The sequence below is a fragment of the Euprymna scolopes genome, chromosome 36, assembly GCF_053919585.1.
Source record: "Euprymna scolopes isolate OS-2025 chromosome 36, ASM5391958v1, whole genome shotgun sequence".
Taxonomy (NCBI): Eukaryota; Metazoa; Mollusca; class Cephalopoda; order Sepiida; family Sepiolidae; genus Euprymna; species Euprymna scolopes.
This window is the reverse complement of record NC_136517.1, coordinates 66,105,403-66,128,731: the sequence shown is the minus strand read 5'-3', so window position 1 is coordinate 66,128,731 and position 23,329 is coordinate 66,105,403. Positions and strand designations below refer to the sequence as shown.

The window sequence follows — 23,329 nt, the reverse complement described above, 5'->3', positions numbered from 1 at the left end:
CATTAATATCTTTTAAAATTATGAAAAATTATCTGTCTTCAATGATCCTTAAAGATCTATAAATTTTAGGTATGCCTGTATTAAAATATTAACAGTTTTCAAAACATTTTCTACAAGTTTGTAAAAAGTATGAAAATGGATTCAATCTTAGACTATGCTTTTCAGATGTAAAGTAGACATTATTTTATTTTATTTTTTCAAATTTGATTAAGTAATTTATTTCTTAATTTTGATTAGCATTAAAGTCAAATAAAATGCTAATTATAAAGAAACATTCTTTTTTACTCCAAGAATTAATCTTGCACTTCTCAAATAAAATGTCACCAAATCCACATGCTTTCCATTTCGGAAACATCGTTATTCCGATTATGTAGGTTTCCGAATTCCGCAATTTATATGTACCAGCAATAAAGGGGCGGACAACTCCATGTTACCACCGAGTCGCCAAGTAACTGATGGAGGCTATCGTATTTGAAAAGGTAAGCCATACATCGAAACACTTACGTGTATGAGTTGGCCATTAATTTTAATTTTAACCCCATAGAATCTTCTTCTATGACTCTAAGATCATTTTTCTGGCATTACAGAATGTTTGTAGTTTTGGATCTGTGTTTCGAAGCCTAGCATCTAAAGTCGAGTATTTGCAAATTTATCATAAATAAAAAGGGAACTATAATACAAATTTATTAAATTATTAAAGAAATTCTTAATGTTTATGAAGGAAATTGTTTTGCCGAAAGGATTAATTGTTTTTGTTATTTCTTGAGTTTTGTTTACGTGTATTTATGATTTGTCTGTTTTGGACCAGCATTAGTCTTTTTTAGTAAAAGATGGAGAAAGTTGGGAAATATTTTTTGTTATAAATGTCTCTTTAGTTACTATTATTTCATCATTATAAATTCTTGATTTGTTAAACGAGCAGGTTCGGTGAACATTTATTAATAAAATGAATTTCATTAAAAATTAAATAAAAATACTAAAGAAAAAAAAATTATCTTCTATAAAATCTTGTACGTCTGGATGATTCCGATTGTTTGTTTCTTTTTCCTCCTCACAAAATTCCATCGGCAATAACAATACAACAGCATAAACAATAACACATGCTTTCAAACAAAACAAGCAAAAAAAAAAAAAAAAAAAACTAACGAAGTTTTTCCTGTTTCTTTCCTTAATTGTTGGTGGTTGATCACTTTTTTGTTGTGCAAAAAAAAAAAAAATAAATAAATAAAATAAAATAAATAAATAAAAAATAAATAAATAAAAAAATAAATAAATAATTTAGTCGCGTTTTTTGAAAATTTATTGATAAAATCTTTAATGGAGCAGAAAAAAACTAATATTTCAGATCAGTTTTTGTATTTTTCTCCTTAGTTACACGAAGTTTGTTTTCATTTTTTTTAAATATTAACTTTACGCCAATCTTTAAAAACTGCCGCTCTTCACCATTTAAGAACCATTAATTATTTTTTTATCGTTCTTTTGACAAAAAAAAAAAAAAGAAAGTTATTTGATAAAAGAAAACATTACTATTTCTGTTTGACTGACTATGAGAGGCCACTTTGCAAGATGGTTGCGTCTTGTTTACATAGTTACTGATGCATTATGGTCAATTTTTTTCGTGCAGAGTTATGCAATCTAAAGTAAACTATTATTGTATTTCCGAACCAAATATTCAATTTAAAGCCAATCAATTTCAAACAAAATGTGTGTAAAAATTTCGTGACCGCCCCTCCCTCATTTTTTTTTTTTTTTTTTTTTTTTTTAATCATAATACATCAGTAGTGTGAGAAATTTAATTCTCACAAACTATTTTCCTCCCTGGCAGAGGCAAAAGAAAACCGCAAATTAAAAAAGGCATATCTTCAATTCAAAATTTATTCAATAACAACAGTAAAAAAAAAGTCATTGGTCCAATTGCAAAACGGTGGGCCAGTTTTGTCTCCATATCCTGGACCCAGTAGTGTAAACTCCTATTGTTGGAGTTGGTAGTTCTCTTTTCCTCGAAAGGATCCATGTCTATTCATTGTGTTCTCGGCGAGAATGTTGAGGCCTATAATCAGGCATAATGCGAGTCGCTTGGGACTCTAGTTGAATTGAGATAAGTTCCAATATTTGGTAAAAATAAAACATGAAGAAATGTTCATGAATGTCATCCTGTAATTAGGATAATTTCAGCAATATAAAAGTGTCTCTGCTTGTAGAGATGTGATCCTCAGTTTACACACAGTTTGGTGATACAACATGAAGAAATTGACGTAGCTCCCTTCTCGTGTGGGAGCTGCTAAAAGGGAGTCCTTCCTTTGCTGAGTTCTGTACGTGGACTAAAAATAAAAGTATTGTACAAAAAAGGGCACCAAGCAATTCCCTTGACTCATTCAAAATTAACCAATCACGGACCGGCTACTAGAACTGTGTAAGCGGTTAAACAAGAAAAATGGTGGTTGTAATGGAATTTTTCACACACTGTCAAGAAGGGGGGAAAAAAATAATGGATAATCATTACTTTTTCCCAATACAAATTAATTAATAATACGGTCGGATAAATGACAAATAGCAAGTTAATCCAATATACATAACTCTTAACTCGGACAAATTTATAAATTTCAATATGTTTTAATTCAGTTAAACTTCTTAACCTTAATGCGTTTGTTTGTTGACAATTCAAATTGAGCTGCAATAATTATAACTTTAATTCAGTTAAAACTTCTTAATAATAATGTGTACCACTGTCTGCTATCAATTTCCAGTTTAAACTTCAATAATTCTCATGCATCCAGACATCAGCTAATGACACTATGTGGAATGACCTGCGGAGCTTCATCCTTACAATTAGAACAAAGCCACCCCCTAAGGTATCTTGCTGATTAACTCCTACGCAGCTAAAATGGTACCAGCTGTCACAGGAATCGCAGCACACCATGGGTGATGTTCCATCATTAGGAACTGAACAGGTTGGACAGAAAAAGGGACCTCCTTCTTATATAAACTCTGTTGATGCAATATCATCATTACCATTAATTTCCAAGGGCACAAGATTTTTTAAGGAATGCACCTGTTCGCACCCGTCTTTAAGAACGACCGCGGAATGAACATTATTGTCACTTCCAGTAATTAATTTAATTATTTTACCAAGATTCCAAAATTGTCTGGTTTTGTTGGGAGACTTAATAAGTATTATCTCAACAACAGATAACTTGGGGGAACAGCTGCTCCCAATTTCGGCATCGATTTCTCTTAATGACAAAAGGTAATCATTGTGCCAGATGCGATTGAATTTTTCAACAAATTTATTCCTTGTTTCAAGGGAATGTAACAAGGCAGTCCTATTTGGGGGGTCAGGGCATAATTCAAAATCATAATTATTAATAAGCAAACGAGGTTGATAGCCTGTTTGTAGAAAATGATTTGGAGTTAAAATACTAAAGCCTCTGTTGGCAGAAGAAATATAAGTGAGGGGTCTGTCATTTATTGCCTTTTACACATGTGTGCGATAAAAGGTGGGGATTTAAGCAACAAATAACGTAGGGGTATGATAAGAAATTTCTGAGAAGAATGAAAACTGTTTATCTTTGTAACACGTTGCCCAAAGTGGGGAGATACAAGGGAATTTACGGGAAAGCAAAAAACCCAAGTATTTTCTCTTTATCGCATATGTGACACAGCAAAAATAAAATAATAAAGCAAGTGGATGGAAACGCAATGACGAACACAATAAAAAATGCAAGAAAATAACGAAATAACAAACACTTTTCCAAATGATACAAAAATAGATTTATTTTAGAAAAAAAAGAAGAGTTTAACGAAAGAAAAAGAAATGTATTCAAAGTTATGGAATCTGGAGTATATCTACGCATATGGAAATGAGCGAAAGTCCTTGGGGGGGGGGGTAATCAAAGTCTTTGCACTTACAAGTTTCTTTTGTTTTTCCTTTTTTTTTTTTTTTTGTTTCTTTTGCTGGGGTGTTTCACAACTCGACGACGACGCAGTTGATCCAAGATATTTCCTTCGGTGTGGAAAAAGTTCACATAGCCATCTCACATGTTTTCTTTTCTTGCTTGTGCGTTATATATCTGTCGCTTTCGTGAGGGATAAGATATCACATTGTGCGTTCGGCACATCCATATCTTTTTCGCATGATGGGAAAAAGCCATCGTCTCTTTCGTGAGGAAGTAAATTCATCGTATTCTCTCGCATGACTGAAGAAGGTCGCGTCATTCACGCCTCGTGTATCGGTATCTCCTTTTTACATGAGGGGAAGAGGTCGTTCCCCCTCCTCTTCTCACGAAGAGAGAGACCCCTCAACAGGTCAGCGGCCCAAGCCGAAAAAAGCGACTTCCGCTAGTGTCCAGTTAAAAAAAAAGGGAAAGGGGAAGCGATAACTCTTCTGGTCTCCCCCTTTCCTCTCTGCTTCACAATCCGGTCTAAAAGTAGACTTGATGAAATGTCCAGCCGGTAAACTCTGCAAGTTTTAAAGGGGTGGGTTAACATTAGTAGACCTCGCTCAGTTCCAAAACGACTACTGCACTAGCCTATCTTGTGGGAATCATCTTTTATTTTACCTCAGTGATGAAATACAAAGAACAAGAACGATATATCTCGTCAGCCTAAAATTAAGTATTTAAATTTTGATTTAAATACACAATTCAATTTAAATACTAGGTCGCACACATCAGAAAGTGCAGTCAGAAATTCAAAATAATCCAACTTTCTTCTGCCTAATAGTTTCCTCAGACATTGCTTGACAGTTTTAATTAGTCTCTCCCAAGCTTTCGCATATTTTTCTGCATGGAATTTCAAAATGAAGTTCAGAATGAAGGGGCTAGCATTGAACCCAAATATAATTGTTTTGTACCTGTATGTACATAATTGTTCACCCTTTTTAAGATAAAAACAAAATCGATTTTTATCTTGTAATTTTGTGCTTTGTAAAAAGGCCTTCCTTATATCACCTAGGACATATTCGTTTTTCTTGAATCCCCGCAATAAATCCAATAATTTAGCAGTTAAGTTCACGTCCATGTAGGCAGCGTCATTAATTGATGTCCCCTCTCGACAGTTCAGGGAGCAGTTAAATACAGGACAAATTTTTGTTGTCACTCCGGGTCCCTCCTTAATAACGGGTCTATGTGGAACCCAAATATAGCGGATGATGTGACATGTTCAAATCCCCATTCGCTTGCAAATTGTTTGAAAAGACTGGAGCTATAGTGAGGACCATTGTTGCTGATGACTCTTTCTGGGATCTCTTGTTCACAGAGTATCTGCTTTATTAGTTTGACTACTTCCTGACTGGAAAATTCCTTTAATTTCCTCACAAAGGGAAACTTTGAGTAATAGTCCACCATTAGCAGGTAATTGTGACCTTCACTGTGGAACAGGTCAGTGGCCACTACTTGCCAGGGCTTTACAGGAATCTCATGTGGTATCAGAGGTTCTGCACTCTGGGCTTTTTGGTGCTGTTGACATATGGTACATTGTTGTGTGATGCTGTTTATATCTTTATTAATGTTGTGCCAAAAGACACAACTTTTTGCCCGCAGTTTACATTTTTTCCATACCCTGATGACCATAATGGAGTTTTTGTAGGATTTCCTGCTGCATCAATTTGGGTAGGATTACTCTTCATCAAAATTCCATTTTTGATGGCCAGCTCATCCCGATACGACCAATATGGCTGCAAGTTTTTGCTTATTTCCCTGGATGTATTGGACCAGCCGTGCGGGATGATTTCCTTAAGTTCACAGAGTATAGGGTCGGCTTTCATTGCTAGCTTTATCTGTGTTACTTTTTTAGCAGAAAATTGGACAAAGTCAACTCGGATATTAAGGTCGATCTCCTCGTTACTCCTTCTGTTGGGTAGTCGGGAGAATCCATCCGCCAGGGTAATTTCCTTACCTGGGCGATACATGATGGTCATGTCATATCCTTGTAGGCGCAGCAGCATGCGTTGCAAACGAGGTGTAGCAGCAATTAGATTTTTTAAGCTGATCATTTCCAACGGCTTGTGATCGCTTTCTACTTGGAATTTGCTTCCATATAGGTATGTTTTGAAGCGCTCACAGCCAAAAACTACAGCTAAAAGCTCTCTCTCTATGTTTGCATACATTTGTTCTGTTGCTGTTAGAGCTTTTGATGCAAATGCAATGGGCTTTCCTTCTTGCAAGAATACTGCACCTAGACCCTTGTTTGAGGCGTCAACCTGTAGGCTTGTCTCTTTCATTGGATCGAAGTAAGCGAGAGACATTTCTTTGCAGATCTCATCCTTTATTTTCTGCATAGCCTTCTGGTGACTGGCAGTCCACTGGTACTCTGCTTCTTTTTTTAACAGATCTGTCATGGGTGCAGTTAAGTCTGATAGGCGCGGAATGCATGGTGACAAGTAAGTGATGATTCCCAACACTTTTTGCAATTCTTTGACGTTGGTAGGGCTGGGAAGCTGCTTTATAGCTTCTACCTTACTAGGATCTGGTTTAATGCCGTTCTTGTCGTAGATAGCCCCCAAAAAGCTTATCTGCTTTTGATCTATCTCACATTTATCACCATTAAAACACAATCCTTCCGTTTGTGCTACTTCCATAAGCTGGTGGAGGTTGCTGTCGTGCTCCTCCTTAGTCTTTCCGAAGACGATAACATCATCTATTAGTTCAATTGTACCAGGGCATTTTTCCAGTATCATGTCCATTCTCTGCATAAATACATCCTGTGACATTACCAGACCAAAGGGCATTCTTTGGAAACAGTATCTCCCAAACGGTGAGTTGAAGGTTGTTAGTAATTGGGATTCTGCGTCAAGAGGTATGGACCAATATCCGTTTTTGGCATCTAGCTTGGAGAAGTGTTGAGCACCTGATAGCTTGTGTGCTAGCTCTTCCATGGTGGGAGTCTTGTAATGACATCTCATTATTGCCCGGTTCAGATCCTTTGGGTCAAGGCATAAGCGGAGTTGTCCATTCTTCTTTCGAACATATACTATGCTGTTGACCCATTCGGTCGGTTCGGTGACCTTTTTGATGATGCCTTGGGCTTCCATGGATTTTAACTCCTCTTCTATTTCTTCTCTAAGATGGATAGGGCATTTCCTCGGTGCATGTATTACTGGAGGATGATCAAATTTTAGGACGATGTGGTAGTCACTTTTAAAATGTCCTATGCAATCGAACTGACTTGTATATGCATTTTTTAATTCGCTGACAGAGTTAATCGGATCTTTCTTTTGTTGAATGGTGCAGTGGAGGCTTATCAGCTCCAAGTCTCTGAGAGAAGGTAATCCTATGATTGTAGGCCCTTCTGTTGTGACAACAAAGAATTTTAAAGTTTTCCACTTGTCTTTGTGTTCGCATTGTATGTAGATCGATCCTTGCTGTAATCTGTTTGAGCCGTTGTATGCCGTCAGAATCGTGTGCTCTTTCTTTGTGGAGCCTGGAATGGGTTGTCCTAAGTCATCAACTCTGTTAGGAAACATGTTTCGAAAAGTTTGTAGAGGAAGTGTATTCCCTTCTGCACCTGTGTCCACCTTTGCTTTGAGTATATGAGTGCCTGGTCTATTGGGAAGCTTTATTTTAAGTTCCGTTATTATTTCAGTACGATCGTCTTTTGGCTGATGAATCACATTAAAGTTTAACTGCTCAAATTCTCTATACATCTCCTTGGGCTCAGATTTTACTGAGCAGATTTTACTGTTCCGCTTTCTGTATCTGTTTTCTTGCGGCTGCTTTTGGCTGTTCGTCGTTTTTGTTTGACTGTATTTTCTTGTGCCCTCCTTTTTGTTAGTGCAGACTTTCGCCCAGTGGTTCTTTTTGCCACATGCTGAGCATGTGGTGCCCCAGGCTGAACATTTTTCTTTTTCATGTTTATTTCCACAACGTCGACACTGGCTTGTTTTCATTGCACTAATTTCCTGACAATCGCCTCGAATTTCAGCCATTTGCCGCATGTGGTTAAGGGACGCTTCGTGCGTTCCACCACTATTTAAGGCCTCTTGGAGTGTAAGCTCCATGCCTTTCGAAAGTAGAAGTTTTTGTAACTCCGGGTGTCTGGTGCCAGTAATCATTTGTTCAATGAGACATTCTTCAGTCTCTTGGTTATCCTTAAACCTGCATTTTTTTGCCTGTAGTTTACATCTCGCCATGAAGTCGTCGATGCTTTCCGTATTCTTCTGTTTATATTCACGCAGATAGAAACGTGCAATATGAAAATTGGTTTGGGGCTCTAGACGCTCCTCAAATTTACGCCAAATTGCCTCCAGGTTCGTCCGGACAGCATCATCGTCAAATGTCCAGGCGTTATATCGCCGTAAACCTTCCTCACCAGACAGCAGTAGAATGTGGTCGACCTGCTTCTCGACAGGAATGTTTTTTACTGAGAAATATAATGCGCACTGTTGCTTGAAGAATCTGAACGATTCAAATAGATTCTCAGACCCCCAGTGCATAACGGGTTCGCTTGCATTAGAACTCATTTTACTTTAATTTAATTATTGTTTTTTTTTAATATTATTATTATACTAATACCCCTTTTTTTTTTTTAAATAAAAAAAACAAAGAAAACATAACAATGACATGACTGAATGAAATTGGCGAACTTACTTTGTGCATCGATTTTTTTTTTTTTTTTTTTTTTTTTTACGATGGCACTTGTTGTCACCACGTGCGTTTACGCGCAACACAAAGACTGATGTTTTCTTTTGCGTTCATTCTATTTGTGGATGGATTTCTTTTCTTTTTCTTTTTTTCTTTTTTTTTAAGAAAATCCCCGTAGCTGCCACCATGTCCGATTATGTTTGTTTCATTATATGATACGGGATGAACCTTATTAAAAAAGACACCAGAAGACAAGATACATTTAAGCGTGATAAGCCATGGAGCAAGTCCATGTATTTATTTTTACTAATCACCAGGGACGCAACTCTTGTATTGTTTTATATTAAAGAGTTGACCGAAGGGGACATAACTCATAATATGACAGATAAGGGAATCGTTCACCACTTCTATTCATTAATTCTCTCCTTATAACATTAGGAAATTTTGCAAATAATGCATGGGCTATCAATGCCCCTGAGGTTCCACTCTCAGTAAAAAAATCAATCCCGAAAGACTTATCAAGTTCTGTCAGATCTCATTTAACCTTTTTGAGAAATGACCTTAAATTTTTTAGATCCGTTATGTAAGCCGTAGTAGGAATAATGTTGAGGCCTATAATCAGGCATAATGCGACTCGCATGGGACTCTAGTTGAATTGAGATAAGTTCCAATATTTGGTAAAAATGAAACATGAAGAAATGTTCATGAATGTCATCCTGTAATTAGGATAATTTCAGCAATATAAAAGTGTCTCTGCTTGTAGAGATGTGATCCTTTGTTCACACAGTTTGGTGATACAACATGAAGAAATTGAGTTCATACACAAAGCAATAGATCCAAAACCACTCCAAGGTTGGTGAAGACGCTCAGGAGGGGAGCTGAAAATGTGGTTACACGCCACCAAAGCTGATGTCAAACCAAACTTTGATCAACAGGTCTACAGTGCTTACCAATGATTCCGACACTGGTTGAATATCACTATCTTGGCTGCTGCAGACTGTCATGCATGGTTTGCATTCAACCAGGATGCTGTGTGTTCTAACTAGAGAAGTCTGCTCAATTCATTCTGAGTGAATGTCATCTCAAGTTAATAATTGTTCTGAGTCCCATCTATCTGGTAAATTCATTCAGTCTATTATTTGGTCAAGGGATGGCCTGATTTCATATGCTTTGTAGCAGAGAAGAAATCCATCTGCGAGAGTTAAACTAATTTACATATCGACTCACGAAAAGAGCATAAAACCGGGTGATGTCAAAAGGCAAACGACACATGCTATCTGAGTATTCACCACGACGAACGGACCTCGCTAAAGTGGTGACCCCTTTCTTCGATGAACACATTATCCATGTATGAAAAAAAAAAAACCATACAAGTTCTAACCTCTACAAACGGCCAGAATCGCAAATGACGAGTAAAAAATAGTTGGATTTCACTGATAATGTCATATTCCGACTCTTCGAAATGCCAGACCATGAACTCTCCACAAAAGTCAGGAAAAACAACCGAAATTTCTTGCTTTTATAAAAGTATACAACCGAAATTTCTTGCTTTTATAAAAGTATACAACCGAAATTTCTTGCTTTTATAAAAGTATACAACCGAAATTTCTTGCTTTTATAAAAGTATACAACCGAAATTTCTTGCTTTTATAAAAGTATACAACCGAAATTTCTTGCTTTTATAAAAGTATACAACCGAAATTTCTTGCTTTTATAAAAGTATACAACCGAAATTTCTTGCTTTTATAAAAATATACAACCGAAATTTCTCGCTTTTATAAAAGTATACAACCGAAATTTCTCGCTTTTATAAAAGTATACAACCGAAATTTCTCGCTTTTATAAAAGTATACAACCGAAATTTCTTGCTTTTATAAAAGTATACAACCGAAATTTCTTGCTTTTATAAAAGTATACAACCGAAATTTCTTGCTTTTATAAAAGTATACGACCGAAATTTCTTGCTTTTATAAAAGTATACGACCGAAATTTCTTGCTTTTATAAAAGTATACGACCGAAATTTCTTGCTTTTATAAAAGTATACGACCGAAATTTCTTGCTTTTATAAAAGTATACGACCGAAATTTCTTGCTTTTATAAAAGTATACAACCGAAATTTCTTGCTTTTATAAAAGTATACAACCGAAATTTCTTGCTTTTATAAAAGTATACGACCGAAATTTCTTGCTTTTATAAAAGTATACAACCGAAATTTCTTGCTTTTATAAAAGTATACGACCGAAATTTCTTGCTTTTATAAAAGTATACAACCGAAATTTCTTGCTTTTATAAAAGTATACGACCGAAATTTCTTGCTTTTATAAAAGTATACAACCGAAATTTCTCGCTTTTATAAAAGTATACAACCGAAATTTCTCGCTTTTATAAAAGTATACGACCGAAATTTCTTGCTTTTATAAAAGTATACAACCGAAATTTCTTGCTTTTATAAAAGTATACGACCGAAATTTCTTGCTTTTATAAAAGTATACAACCGAAATTTCTTGCTTTTATAAAAATATACAACCGAAATTTCTCGCTTTTATAAAAGTATACAACCGAAATTTCTCGCTTTTATAAAAGTATACAACCGAAATTTCTTGCTTTTATAAAAGTATACAACCGAAATTTCTTGCTTTTATAAAAGTATACAACCGAAATTTCTTGCTTTTATAAAAGTATACAACCGAAATTTCTTGCTTTTATAAAAGTATACAACCGAAATTTCTTGCTTTTATAAAAGTATACAACCGAAATTTCTTGCTTTTATAAAAGTATACAACCGAAATTTCTTGCTTTTATAAAAGTATACAACCGAAATTTCTTGCTTTTATAAAAGTATACAACCGAAATTTCTTGCTTTTATAAAAGTATACAACCGAAATTTCTTGCTTTTATAAAAGTATACAACCGAAATTTCTTGCTTTTATAAAAATATACAACCGAAATTTCTTGCTTTTATAAAAGTATACAACCGAAATTTCTCGCTTTTATAAAAGTATACAACCGAAATTTCTCGCTTTTATAAAAGTATACAACCGAAATTTCTCGCTTTTATAAAAGTATACCACCGAAATTTTTTGCTTTTATAAAAGTATACAACCGAAATTTCTCGCTTTTATAAAAGTATACCATCATTTATAAACAAAATTTCTCATCAAATAACAAAACTTATTTAACGAGGAAAAAAAAAATTGTTGCTTCGGACAAACAGATTATTTGTTGTTGTAAGTCTTAATTTAAACTACACTGAATATTTTGCTTTAGTTTTGACTAGCAGGAATACACAGCGTTGCCCGGGTGTTTGGAGATGTGTGTGTTTTGGGGTGGGTGAGGAGTAGATCCAAACCCTATTTTAATCTTTTGAAAAATCAGAAAAAGAAAACAATGAACATGATGTAAAAAGAAGCAAAAGTAAAATAAAATAAAAAACTTGTTTAAAAAATCGGAAAAAATTTTTTTTTAAGTTTTGGTTGGTAGGATCGAACCCGGAACGTTGAGGCGAAAACCTTATATGAAAAAGCTGAACCAACATGTGAGAAGCTGAAATAGCAATAATTTTGCAAAAGTCGAGGTAAATAAATCTAGACGCGATGCGAGTTCTCAAATCCTAGATCTAATTTTCCTTTTAATTTTATACACTCACACACACTAAAAAAAAAGAGACAACGTTTTCTTTTAGTATTTGTGACATTTTATATTAAAAAAAAAAAAAAATTTTTGTGTGCAAATTTCTTGTGGACAGCTTGCAAATTTCTCGTGGACAGCTAGTCCATAAAATTTTTTTTTGTTTATTGGGTCCGTTCAGTTTTTTTTTTTTTTTCACTGCAAAAAAAAAAAAAAAAAAATGAGTCTTATATCTCTACCACCATTCACAGAAAATGCAAAATTATGGTTTGCACAAGTTGACACCTTTTTTGAAATTCACGATGTCCCCCTCCACATAATCAGCTATACATTTTGTGTTGTGGCATGCCGGCACCATTAGCTAAAACTGTTCGGGATATAATAACTAAATGATCTCCAGGAATGCCATACGAAGACTTAAAAACAGAGGTGCTAAAATGAAACACTGCTTTAGAGGAGAGAAAATTCTGAACACTTATGCAAGATGAACACCTGGGTGACAGGCTTCCAACTGAGTTTCTAAGGCACTTAAAGGAACTCTCAGGCTCCTCACCTGGAGACTCAACAATTATTAAAAAAATTTTTTTGTTTTCGTTTGCCTCCTGAAGTCCAAGCAATTTTGGCTTTGAACTTGGAAATTGGATCAATTCTCCAGCATTCCATAGATGGAGTTACCCGACCACTTGCTTTTGTCTCTCGCCAGCTTAAACCCGCTGAACGGCGCTACAGCACTTTTGACTGAAAATATATTTGTCTGTCCGACACTTTCAACATCAGCTTGAAGGACGGAAGTTTGTAATCTTTACCGATCACAAGCCACTCATGTTCACCTTATCAGCCAAATCGGATAAGTATTCACCTCGAGTTTTCCATCATTTAGATTATATATTGCAATTTATCAGTGATATTAGACATATTCCCGAAACAGAAAATGTACCAGCCGATGCATTGTCCTGACTACTGGTAAATATCCTCACAACTTCAGCCTCCAGTAATCTAAAAGATATAGCATGGGACCAACCAGCCTTGAGAAATTTAGACTTATCATCAAAAAAATATTCTTGCTGCAAATTTTTCTACTTTCCACTTCCCGACTCTGAGGGGACTATACTTTGCGACACTGCCATGGGGGTCCATAGACCTCTGATACCCAGACAACACCAATACACGGTTTTTGAGGCACTGCACACACTTTCTCACCCAGGCATTGCAGCATCAGTAAAGCTTGTCACAGCCCATTTTTTCTGACACAATATAAGACGAATTATAACCAAGTGGGCCCACACTTACCTTCAGTGCCAATGCTCCAAGGTTCACCGACATGTCCAAACTCCACTCAAACGTTTCCCTTTTCTTAAAGTGCGTTTTCGACACGTCCATATAGATATTCTTGGACTGTGGCTGGCTGGTTCGGGCTATTCATATATATTGACATGTGTAAACCATTTCACCCATTGGCCTGATGCCACACCAATAATCGATATCTCCGCCGAAACCGTTGCAAAATCTTTTGTTTCCTCCTGGATTGTTCGCTTTGGTGTACCTGAACAAATAACAACTGATTACGGTCGGCAGTTTGAAGCTGCTCTCTTTTGCGAGTTATCGCGAATATTAGGTATCTAACATATTCATACAACCAGTTATCATTCGGCTTCAAACGGGATGGTGGAGCGGTTTCATAGGCAACTCAAGGCAGCTTTGCGTGCTTCTCCAAATATAGTTTTGGTCAGAAAACACTACCCATCGTTCTACTCGGCTGTCATATGGCCATTAAATCAGATTTAGGTTACTCATCTGCAGAACTGCTGTATGGTACTAATCTGGCTTTACCTGGTACAATTCACACCTGAAAATACATCCAACATAGATATCTCGTCATACGTCTCCTGCCTTTGGACATATTTTTTGAGACTACCCCACCCTCACCACTTGTGTCCTCATTCACAAATGATTTCAGCACATGTCCCGAGAGATATGAATAAATGGACTCATGTATTCATTCGAAATGACGCAGTCTGTGGACCTTTGAGCCATTTTTATCTGTGGACATTCAAAGTTTTGTCAAGAAAAAAAAATGTTTCAAGCTGAATATAAATAGTCGCACCGAGACAGTGTCTGTGGACAGATTAAAGAAAGCCCATATTGAGTGCAAGACTTGTTGGCTGACGCAGACATTTTCAACCCTTTACAGCAACTCAACCACACAAAACGAGAGATGGGAAGACAGTTCACTGGCCCAAAAAACTCGCAAAAGATTACTGTACCTAAATTGTACGATCACCTTCTGCTAGAGACGCATCAGTGTCAAACGGTGGTGATATTCTCACAACCATTCTTGGTGGGGATCCCTGTAGCAGAGAAGAAATCTATCTGCGAGAGTTAAGCTAATTTACAGATCGACTCGCGCAAAGAGCATAAAACTGGGTGATGTCAAAAAGGTAAACTATACATGCTTTCTGAGTATTCACTGTGACAAATGGACCTCGCCAAAGCTTCAAAGTGCTACATATTTTCTCAGACGATTCAATTTCAATGTAGGCTTTTCTAGCTGCATACATTGCATCGAGATTTTCAGCTACAATTTCATTAAAATTGGGAGATGATTATGGAATATAGATGACAAGTTTGGGTTCCTGCCAATAATTAACTGGTATGAATTCTACCAATGTGTATACTATGGAGGGTATTTTTGCACTAACAGATCATCCTAATACAATATCAAAGGGATATTTGTCCTTCGTCTCTATCATCATTTTTTTCAAGATTGTGACATTCACCAAGGACTTTGTGCTGTTGCAGTTTTGACATGAACATTCACATTTTGGCAGGTTTTTGAAGTTCTTCCACTAGAACTGTTAGAAAAAGGAAGAGGCACTTTGTTTATACCTTACACTTTCTTGTAAAAAGCAGTTATTTTAATGAAATAAAAATATATTTAGAATTAAAAATTTATTTACATAATTTAATGATTAATCTATATATCTATAAAAGTGAACGTGTCTGTCTGTCTGTCTGTACATTTCCCTACGCAATAACTCTGTCAATTTTTAGTCTATAGACTCGAAATTTGAAATACCGGGTACTGAGATTTGGGAAAATCGATGTGACGGGTGTCAGCCAGAAATTTGGCTGTTAAGGGGTCAAATTTCAACGATTTGACCTTTAAGAACTCTACCAAACTCCTCTGACAATTTTGGGTCTAGACACTTGAAATTTTAGATATAGGTTCCTTGAACCTGGATCTAACTTAATAAAGTGATTTGAGCCCGAAACTATAAATTTTAAGGGGTCATAATAGGGGTCAAAGTTTTAAAAAATTAACCATTTTTTTTGTTTTTTTGCTTTTTTTGCACAGCATACACCTCCAAACACCTGAGCAACGCCGGGCACCCCTGCTAGTTCCAATTATTTTCTTATTAAAAAAATCAGCTTTTTTATGAATTACTTCATGAAATAAAATTCTGATTTAGAACAAAAAATTCTTTAAAAAAATAAAGCTTCTGATTACATTAATTTCACTAGAATACATTTAAGTATTTTAGAAAATAAGTTAGCCATTTTAATAATTTCCTTTGTAAAATATAAACCCTAATTTATTTACAAAGTAACAAGTTGGACATTTTGATTACTTTTTTTTATTTTGTAAAAGATATTGACTCTTTAAAATGTTTTCGCAATTTTTTTACAGAAAGTTATATTCCATTTATGACATCAACTGGGTGATTTTTAATGTATGAACCAAAAGCAAAAAATAGAATAATCATTCTTAATAATAGAAAAATCTGATTTTGTTAACGTCTTTATTGAGGAATATAATATTTCTGTACAATTTTAATTTCAGAAATCAAAAAAATATGTTTGGATTAATCTGCTCCAGAAGGGTTACTCACTCGTTAGTGTTTAAAATCAATTTCACGATGATGCTTCACTGTAAATGGAACACAACAGATAACACAGAAGCAGATTAAACTGCGTTACAAATGTTACAAATATATTTACTTAATCTTTTTCCTTCTTCTATAACTGATAGTTCTCTTTGATCATTGGTTGTATCTTATTTTTCACTTTATTGTTTGTCCAAATATTGCAAGTTATTTGTTATGATTTCTTTTTTTTTTTTTTAGTTAATTTTAAATCCATACATGGAATTTTGATGTTAGTTTTGATAGTGTTTAGTAATTAAAAAAATAATCAAGCTTTTTTCATTTCCACAAATGTTATTATAGATTAGCATCTAACAGAAGATGATTGTTTCTATTGCACAGTTAAACAAAGAATTGTTCATATGGTCTCAGTATGAATTTAGAGTTTGTACAAAGTATGAATTTTCTTCACCTACTGTTTTAAATAATGTTAAATGCCAAATTGCTGTCATCTCAGCAGTGGAAATAGATGCAGCTTTTGGTTTTATATTTTTATTCTTCCCTGTTTCCACTGCTTTGCTTAGTTTAATCTGTGCACGTATTTGTATTCAGAATAGTGCTCTTATTTTTTTTTATGTAATTAGGCTTGTTTTGTCTTATGTGAATTTTACCAAATTGAGTATAAAACATAGTTACTTCAATTGCTTTCTATATCAACTAAACACAAAATTTAAAATACTAACTACTAGTGGTGGGACGATTAATCGGAATCGTTAATCGTAAGAATTGTGTATTTTGGGGGGAATCAGAATCGCAGCGTTAAAAATACTTTAGATTTACGATTCTCTTATATTTTTAAGTTGAACTGTTTGTTTGAAGTGAGATTAATGCTGTTAAGAATTGATGATAAAAACGTCAGTTTATTTACACTTTATCACCAAAACTGGAGACGCCATTTTATTTCACGTGATAAAGTGCAGAAATACCAAAACGTCATAGAACTTCATAACATGTTTAATATGATGTACAAGAATTTATTTAACTACTTTAAAGGTAATCTTTATTTAATAGAGTTTTCTTATTCCATCACATACATAGGTGCTGTCTGTCTGTTTTGAAAATTCAAGGCCCATGATTAGTTATCTGTTTGCACTGTTGCACTGAAACTTTAGGGGCCATGAGGTAACATTGTTTTCATTTTTGAGCGAAGTTTATTTATGTATAAAACAGTATAACTACGTCAAGTCCATGAAAAAAATATATTACAATGCTCTCATTGCGAGTAAATCATGTTAAAAATCAGTGGTTTTTCCAACTGGTAACTAAAATAAAGAAATTTTAATACTCTTGCATAATTTGAGCCGAATTCTCGTGAATTCCCATCAAGCATGAATCGGGCAAGACTGGCAATTATCGGTGTTAGCCGAGCCTCGTAACAGACGCAGACTAATGAAAAAAAACAAAAAAACAAACCGGAAAAAATAAAAATGCAAATAATCAAAAATAACAAAAAAAACTACCTTGAAAAATGAAAATATGTTTATTTCATTTTAGTATTTAATCTTTTTTTTGTTTTTTTTTGTATTCTTTTTTGTAACCGTATTTTTCTCTTTTCTTTTTATTTTCAAGACTTGTTGTTCAGTTAATTTTTTTTTTTTTTTTTTTTTTTTGGTGGCACTGTCCATTTGTACATCTCCAGGAGAAACCATCCTTTATGCACAATCTCTTTTTTAAGTAAACATTTGTGTTTACAATTGTTGCACCTCATTTTTTTGGGGGGACAGCAATTTCTTCTCCTGACAATATGAGATTGTCTGCATCAATGTTTTCATTTCTTTTTCTAACATGTATAGATATATTTTCTTGTCTGTCATTTTTCTGTTTGGCGAATTTGAAAATATATTTAGTTGTCAGATTTTCTTTTTTTTTGTTGGTTTAGTCGCTTTCTTCTAATTCGAATGTCATCTGCTTTTTCTTTGGCTAATTAAACTCCCAAAAATTCAATTAAAAAAAAACAAATAACAAATAAGTAACTCATCAGAAAATAAAATGTCACTCCCACCCCCTTAATATCACCTTAAAAATTACTAAAAACATAACAGAAAAAAATTTAAATAAAAAAAAAAGTTGAGTTAGCGTTTCAACATTTGAACAACGCTCGGCTGACACCGATGATTGCCGGTCTCGCCCGATCTATGCTTGATGGGAATTCACGAGAATTCGGGTCAAATTATGCAAGAGTACCGAAAAATTAAATTAAAAAGGGCGCTTATCTTTTGGCAAGTTTCTTCTTTTTTTTTTTTTTTTGTACCCAAGCTCTTCCATTAGTAAATGAAAGGTGTGCCTGAGATAAGTAGGTCCAGCAGACGAGCCTCGTTCTGAAAAATCTGGTGACGTGAAATGTGCATCGGTGCTTCTACCATTATTGACCCTTTGAATGATGAATATAGAAGGTAAATTAACCTCTCCGAATTGTTTTATTTACAAAAATATTTCTTTATAAAAAAAAAAAAATTTGTTGAACTGCTTTATGCAAACAAACATTTGAACTTTGCTGTTCAAAAAAATCTGTTTTCCTTGTATATTAACTTGCCTTTATTTTCGTTTGTTCGTTATGTTTTACTTGTTCGTTATGTTTATAGCAATAAATGTTCGAAATTTCTTGGAATTCTTTTCTTTCTTTAATTCTTGGAATTAAAAACTCTTTTTGGTACTTGTACAGTTTAGTCAAGACATTAAAAATGAAAATACCGAAAAAAGTTTCAATTGTATTGTGGGGGTCGTCAGGCCTTTTTAGGAACTAACTTCCTCCACAAATGAATAAAAATAAAAAGAAGACTTACATGCAAAACAAACGGAGGTTTATTCACAGAAACCAACCATTAACAAATAAAGTATAATTCTCTTTATAATGAGTTCAGAAGTCCTTTTTAAGTGTTCGTATAAAAAAAAAAGGAGAATGTCTTTTCTTGTTGAACTGTTCATATGTTAAAACATGTTAAGAGAGGCAATAGGTAATGTTCGCCTGTGAAATTGTATGAAGCGCGCGGAGCGGTGAAAATGGAAGAGTGATAGTAACACGCGTGGAACGTCCGAATGAGAATGCAGTTGAGAGAGAGATTTGATGTTTGTGTGTGCTTAAATACTATTTGGACCGGCTCCCAGCGAGCTTAAGAAGAAAAGTTTAGAAAAATGTCCTTGGAGAAATCCCATTAGACGGAAACATCACGTGGGGTGCTCTGTACTACGTCCGCTCGTTTTGAGTCGATTTAATATATAAGGCCATGCCGGAATTTGCGTGGGAGTTATTTTTTATTTTTCACGCGCCATCATAATCATACTGCGCACCTAAATTGTATTTATTTTTATAACAACTTTTAATCCGAATCTTAACCATGTCAACTGGCACAATACTTCCCCCAGATTGAAAAAAGAAAAAAAATTTTTTTTTTCAATATGTAATGTATTCCTTGAAATGTTTCGGCCAGTGGACTTTCCTACCTGTTTTTGTCGTAGGTTTGATGTTCCCGTCATTTTCTGCTGGACTCCCATGTTCTAAGGGAATTTGTTCTGGTGGGGAAATTGTCTGAGAGTATGCCTCAATGTATGCTGGTTTCATTCGGTCGATCGCGATGTTGTCTTTCCTTTGGACAGTAAAATATTTTTCATTTCTGTCCAAAACTTGGTATGGTCCTGTGTAATTTAATCTCCTGAAATCGCCGCAAGGACGCCATGTTGTCGCGTCTGATTTCTGTACCATATGTAGAGGAGATGACTACGCACTTTTGGAAGGTCGGATAATTCCTTCGACGACGTTGAAATTCGTCTTTTGCGATCTTGTACTTATCCGGCTTCAGACGTCTTGGGGTGGCATAGACGGGTTGTCTATTCGTTTTAATATAATGCCTTGCATTATGTTTAATATTATCCGTGACTTTGAATGGCTGAGTAAGTTGTGGGTATTTTTGAAACAGCCGACGAATGTACGTCTTTTCAGGTAAGGCAAACCTAATCCCAGTAGACTGGTATCTTGTGGTGATACCTTTAATTACGACTTTTGTTTGGTTATCAGTCAGTGTGCGATTAGTCATGTCTACCGATAGATTAAATCGTGCTTGGAAATCTGCTCCTAATATTGGTGTCGTCACGTTGGCTATGGTAAAAATCCACAAAAATGTGCGACACAAGCCGAGATTGACGCTTAAGTACTTTTCACCGTATGTCGGTATTTGTGTGCCATTAGCTGCCTGGAGGTGGTAAGGCTGTGGAGTAGCTTTCTGTTTACGTAGTGGTGGTATCACGCTTATTTCGGCTCCAGTGTCTATTAAGAAGTTATATCCGTGATTACTGTCACGAATATAAAATAAACGACCTTTAGTGGAAAATCCAGCGACAGTTGTCGTCACTACTGGCTGGAATGATCGTTTCCCTGGTTCTTGTTTTTAAAAGAACAAGGATAAGTGCAACGCCTCGCTTCTGTGCTGAATTTTTTGTGGTAAAAACAGATTTCGTTCGCTCGTTCTCGTGTGTTGCTTCGACCTCTACTAAAACTTTGTTTTCTGTAGTTAGGTCGTTTATTAAATGAGTAACGACGGTTTATTTGCATTAATTCCTGCAATTGACGAGTGAGATTTTCGACCGTAGTTTTTAGTCCAGCTACTTTGTCGTATCTCGTCTGTTTTGGCTGTGCTTGTGCTGAGTTTACTTTGCGGTTCCTCAGATTTTCATGAATTCGGTCTGCCATGTCGGCGAGATTTTCAGTGCTTGTCTCTTCCGTTGTGGGTGCCAGAATTTGTACTATTGTGTCTGGGAGTTTATCCAGCCACAAACTTCTCATTATATTTTCAGACATTTTGTTGTCCCCTAGCAATGATCGCATGTATCGTAAAAGTTGCGACGGTGTGCGATCTCCCAATTCTACTTGGGTGAAGAGATTGCGTAACATTGTCTCGTTTGATAAGCCAGTCCGTCTCAAAATGGCCTCCTTAAGTTTATTGTATGGATTATTCTGGCACATTCTCCAATAAATCAGTCGCCTCTTCGACGACGTCTGCCGGGAGTTTTTCAACCAAATAACAATACTTGGTTCACTGAGACGTAATCCGTTTTGCGTTGAAAAGGGCCTGGATCTGGATAAGCCACGTCTTTATATTGGTGGGATTAAAAGCTGGTATATTTAGCGTTAAAGTAGCCAGAGGTGTTTCAGCCCGGGGAGGTTCCATTTTTCTGTTTTTTGTTTGAAAGTGATTTTAAAGCATTTAAACTGTCGGTTGACTTGTTTCGAGTACGCGAAGCTTGAAATCGTGATTGAAAAAAAATGTTGCTCTTGCTAGGGTCTGTGTTTCTGAGGTCTGTTAAACTGCCGAGTGAAGTTTGAGATTGTGGTAGATCATTTTCCGAGTGGTTTACACGCTCGTGTTCATGTTTGGATCGGCTGAATTGTAGCCGTGTGTGTTCATTACACGTTATTTATCACCAACTCGTTGTTGGGGGGGGGGGGCCTGATGAGCAAAAATGCTGTTTTGACGCTGAGTCATGATTTGTTTAATTTTCGATTTTATAGCTACTATCGGCATAACTCGCTAATTTGTTGTTATATTGTACTGAGATCCACACTTCGTTTGACAGCTTGTATCATCCCTTGAGATTCGCGTCGTCTTTTTACTTCCTTTGAGTGTTACCGCACGCATGATATAGCAAGTAGTTTAGGAAACCGTGTGTAGCTTGTAAGGAGATTCCGTTGTGCATGTAATGTTCTAAGTAGGGTCACCAACTTGTGAGGGTCGTCAGGCCTTTTTAGGAACTAACTTCCTCCACAAATAAATAAAAATAAAAAGAAGACATACATGCAAAACAAACGGAGGTTTATTCACAGAAACCAACCATTAACAAATAAAGTATAATTCTCTTTATAATGAGTTCAGAAGTGTTCGCATAAAAAAAAAGGAGAATGTCTTTTCTTGTTGAACTGTTCATATGTTAAAACCTGTTAAGAGAGGCAATAGGTAATGTTCGCCTGTGAAATTGTATGAAGCGCGCGGAGCGGTGAAAATGGAAGAGTGATAGTAACATGCGTGGAACGTCCGAATGAGAATGCAGTTGAGAGAGAGATTTGATGTTTGTGTGTGCTTAAATACTATTTGGACCGGCTCCCAGCGAGCTTAAGAAGAAAAGTTTAGAAAAATGTCCTTGGAGAAATCCCATTGGACGGAAACATCACGTGGGGTGCTCTGTACTACGTCCGCTCGTTTTGAGTCGATTTAATATATAAGGCCATGCCGGAATTTGCGTAGGAGTAATTTTTAAATTTTCACGCGCCAACATAATCATACTGCACGCCTAAATTGTATTTATTTTTATAACAATTTTCAATCCGAATCTTAACCGTGTCAACTGGCACAGTATGTATCCGTTATAGAACGAAGTTCTCCGAAAAAAAGTTTCACTTAATTTCATCAAGTAGCTTTTTTTTTTTACACAGGAAAAACATGTTTTTATGAGAGCGCGTTGAAGGCGGCCATCTTGAATTAAAAACAAAAAATTTGTTTGAATTGTAGAAATGCCAAAGGGAGATAACTCCAGTTAAAGCGCTGACACCCCTTCCCATCTTTAATACAAGCTTTTCTTCTTAACATCGAGCATTTTGCTCGGTATCATAACAAATTATTTTTCCGCTGTAAAAAAAAACCTACTTATGTATATTATGTATATCTTATGTATATAAGTTATGTATATATGTATGTATGTTATGTATATATATATGTATGTATGTTATGTATGTATGTATCTATATGTGTATCCATATGTATATATATATGTGTATCCATATGTATATATATATGTGTATCCATATGTATATATATATGTGTATCTATATGTATATATATATGTGTATCTATATGTATATATATATGTGTATCTATATGTATATATATATGTGTATCTATCTGTATCTATATGTGTATCTTTATGTATATATATATGTGTATCTATATGTATATATATGTATATATGTTTGTGTCTCTATGTGTATATATATGTGTGTATATATGTGTATATATATATGTATATATGTGTATATATATGTATATATATATGTATAATTGTGTGTGTGTATATATATGTATATATGTGTGTATATATGTATAATTGTGTGTGTGTATATATATATGTATATACGTGTGTATATATATATACATATATATGTGTGTATATATGCATGTGTGTATATATATGTATATATGCATGTGTGTATATAT

The 23,329-nt window shown here is 35.1% G+C and overlaps 1 protein-coding gene across 5 annotated transcripts in view; it reads left to right on the top strand.

Annotated features, from left to right (window-relative positions):
- LOC145260560 (ataxin-3-like) overlaps positions 1 to 23,329 on the top strand; it is a 231,505-nt gene that overhangs the window by 53,902 nt on the left and 154,274 nt on the right. Inside the window, exons 1-2 of one of the 5 annotated variants that reach the window (XM_080118806.1) lie at positions 441 to 479; positions 6,329 to 6,379. The exons of 1 other annotated variant lie outside the window; for it this stretch is intronic. Coding sequence is in view for 2 of the 4 variants with exons in the window: in XM_080118804.1 (XP_079974930.1) it covers positions 456 to 479 (24 nt within the window). In the remaining 2 variants the exon portion in view is untranslated. Of the gene's footprint in view, positions 1 to 336; positions 480 to 6,328; positions 6,380 to 18,386; positions 18,524 to 23,329 lie in introns of those variants that run through there. 3 more of the 5 variants (XM_080118804.1, XM_080118803.1, XM_080118807.1) reach the window with 3 other exon arrangements.